Raw genomic sequence first — 2807 nt, forward strand, 5'->3', positions numbered from 1 at the left:
TACATGTTGAAATTCCGTTTTGGCTTTTTCTCACCTTCTTATTATTGTGGTTTTCCATTGGTGTTTCCACCTCGTTTTTGTTGGGTTATGATGGGTGATTAGGGCGTCATGCGGAAGCTTACAATTTACAAATCATATAATTGATAAATCAGATAACAAAAACTTATACTAAAAAATCAAAATATTATTATATCAAAACTAATATAAAGAAAAACATTGAAACTTTAGAGAGAATAAATCTCCCCATTAACAAGACTCTTAAACGACTACATTGTGGATATTATTGTTATTGTGTTAGAAGAAACAAACCTATATTTATAGAGTCGTAAAACCTTTCCTACTAGAAAAAAACTAGATACTCCAAAACCTTTTCCTAAAAGTAAAAAATAAACCAAATATGAAAGAATATTATATTTTCCTTTCAGGAAAAGTAAAAACATTTATGGTAATGTTTTGTCTTTTCTTTAAGGAAAAATAAATCTTAAATTATGGTAAGAAAATCATGGCAAAATCCTAACAGTTTTGAGCCCACTTCAAATTCGTATCGAAAAGTTCTACTTTGAAAATAAAGTTTTCACGATCGGTGGCAATCCAAGAGATTCAACATATATTATATGTACATAAAAAGATTGATATATCTACATAACATAATTTTCGATGGTTAGTTCCAATCCCTATCTCTTTTTCCTTATTTTGACTTTACAAAAAGAAAAAAAATCATTTTCCTTCCTTTGGAAAAATTAGGGTACATGTGAAAAACAAAAAAAAGACGTTTACTGGTCCTCAAGTTGTCAGCTTGTGGGGCGGGGAAAGGAACGCGTCATGATAAAACAAGAGAATGAAAAGTCGTTTTTAAGCTAAAAATTCTTCAGAACTTATTAATTGATCGATGTGATCCTTAATTATAGATTGATTAGGTCATGATCTTTCAATTAAGTTATCAATATAATAAGATAGTGGACTAGTCACTTTTCAACTTTATAATTGGAAAATGGTTATTATTTTCGAATTTCACATTTTTATAAGTCCAATTCTATAGCAATATCAAAGAATTTTCAGGATAGTAACTATTTTTCAATTATACGAAATGAAAAGGTGATTTCATGTGAATTTTCACATACAATAAAATAGATGCTTGTATTGATCGTAAGAATAGAGTTCCGTGACCATTTTTCGGCATTATCTTTGAAAAATAACATAGTTATAAAATTTCAAATTTAATAAATAAAAATAATATTTAAATACATGAGCTGAAAAGTGATTAATCGTGAATTTACCATTATTGCTCTGTGGCTTTTACCCCCTTCACCCCTCCATTTTTTTTTTTAGAAAAAGGAAAATATATAAGTCCTACTAATATCCAACTAAAGTATATTAAACTTTCAATTAATAAAAAATATATACTATTATTTCATATTTGACGGTAATAGAATTCTAAAATAAAATTCAAAATAGCATATTTTCACATAAAGGAATCACATGAATCGAAATAAGAATTTACCTATAATTCAGGGACCAAAAGTGCTATTATCCCCAACCATAAACATATGTATTTCTTCAATGTATTAACATGGAAACACACAATTATTATGATAATAAAAATAATAAAACAGTTCAATTAAAGAGTAAAAAAAAAACCCAAAAAAATAAAAATCAGAATAAAATAAAAATGCAAAAATAAAAAAAAACTCATCTTTTTTTTTTTGGAGCATATTTTCAATAGCTATTTTCAATTCTCAATCTGCAAGATGAATTTGTTCTTCTTCTTTCTTCAACCAAAGCAGCTCTAGCTGACATTATATTATTATTATTCATCAATTTTGAATCAAATGCACTACAATCAATCCAATCTTTGAGTAATTCCTCTTGTCCCCAAATTTCTGGTATCCATACATGTCCTGCCACTTCAATTCTATGTCTCTTCAATCTTTCACGTCCACTATCCTCTGTCCTCATCGACCCGCCCTCTTTATGTGCACTAGCATGTCCCACGTGCACATTGATCATGTCTGACATAGTTCCTGCATCGTTGAATTTTTCTTGATCACGCTTAATCGTAACATTGTTTTTCTTCACTAGTAAATTATTAGTCCTTGTCGACTCAACCTTGTCATTGTTAGGATCGAGGCGTCTTGAGGGATGTATAGAAAAAAATGATGGATTTTCACGTTTGTTCGTCATAATGAACGTATTGTTGAATTTTTGTTGTTGATATTGAATGAATTTGAAGCAAATTGTAGAAGGAAGATTTTTTATTATTTTTTTTGGTTTGGCTAGTCTCCAAACTATAGTATTGGAGCTAGCCAAGAGGGAGTGTTGTTGAAGGGAGAAATGATGGTTTTATTGTGGTCTACAAACTATAGTGTAAGAGAGAGAATATATTCTTGTGTTGGAGAAGAATGCAATATGAGGGGATTTATTAGTATTAATATTTTGTGTGTGTGTGTGGTGGTGGTGGGGGGCAAAGATTTGTAATTAATATTGTGTGTAGGGGAAAGGTGCAAGGATTTGTAATGGAAAAAAAAAATTGTTTGATATCTGATATCTACATTGAAATTTAATTGATTAAATTCAGATTTACATAATAAAAAAATCATTTTTAAAAGTAATACTTTCCAATAAAATAATTTCATATTTAAAATTCGAACAAGGAACTTCTGATTATAACATCATGACCACAAAATATATTTTTTTTATGGCAAGTGAGAATAGTACATGTCTCTTTTGTGGAGATTTTGATGCTCAAATTTGTGTGGTTAACTTCAAAGCTTTTTTTATATAAAAAAAAATACTATTTACCAAAAAGA

General features: G+C 28.8%; 1 protein-coding gene across 1 annotated transcript; it reads right to left on the minus strand.

Annotated features, from left to right (window-relative positions):
* Positions 1–1482: 1482 nt before the first annotated feature.
* On the minus strand, positions 1483–2369 carry LOC125851217 (uncharacterized). Its single transcript, XM_049530992.1, has one exon. It carries the CDS (start codon positions 2179–2181, stop codon positions 1717–1719), a length of 465 nt encoding a protein of 154 aa, XP_049386949.1. The 5' UTR covers positions 2182–2369; the 3' UTR covers positions 1483–1716.
* Positions 2370–2807: the final 438 nt, after the last annotated feature.

This window comes from Solanum stenotomum, unplaced genomic scaffold (genome assembly GCF_019186545.1).
Source record: "Solanum stenotomum isolate F172 unplaced genomic scaffold, ASM1918654v1 scaffold2352, whole genome shotgun sequence".
Classification (NCBI taxonomy): Eukaryota; Viridiplantae; Streptophyta; class Magnoliopsida; order Solanales; family Solanaceae; genus Solanum; species Solanum stenotomum.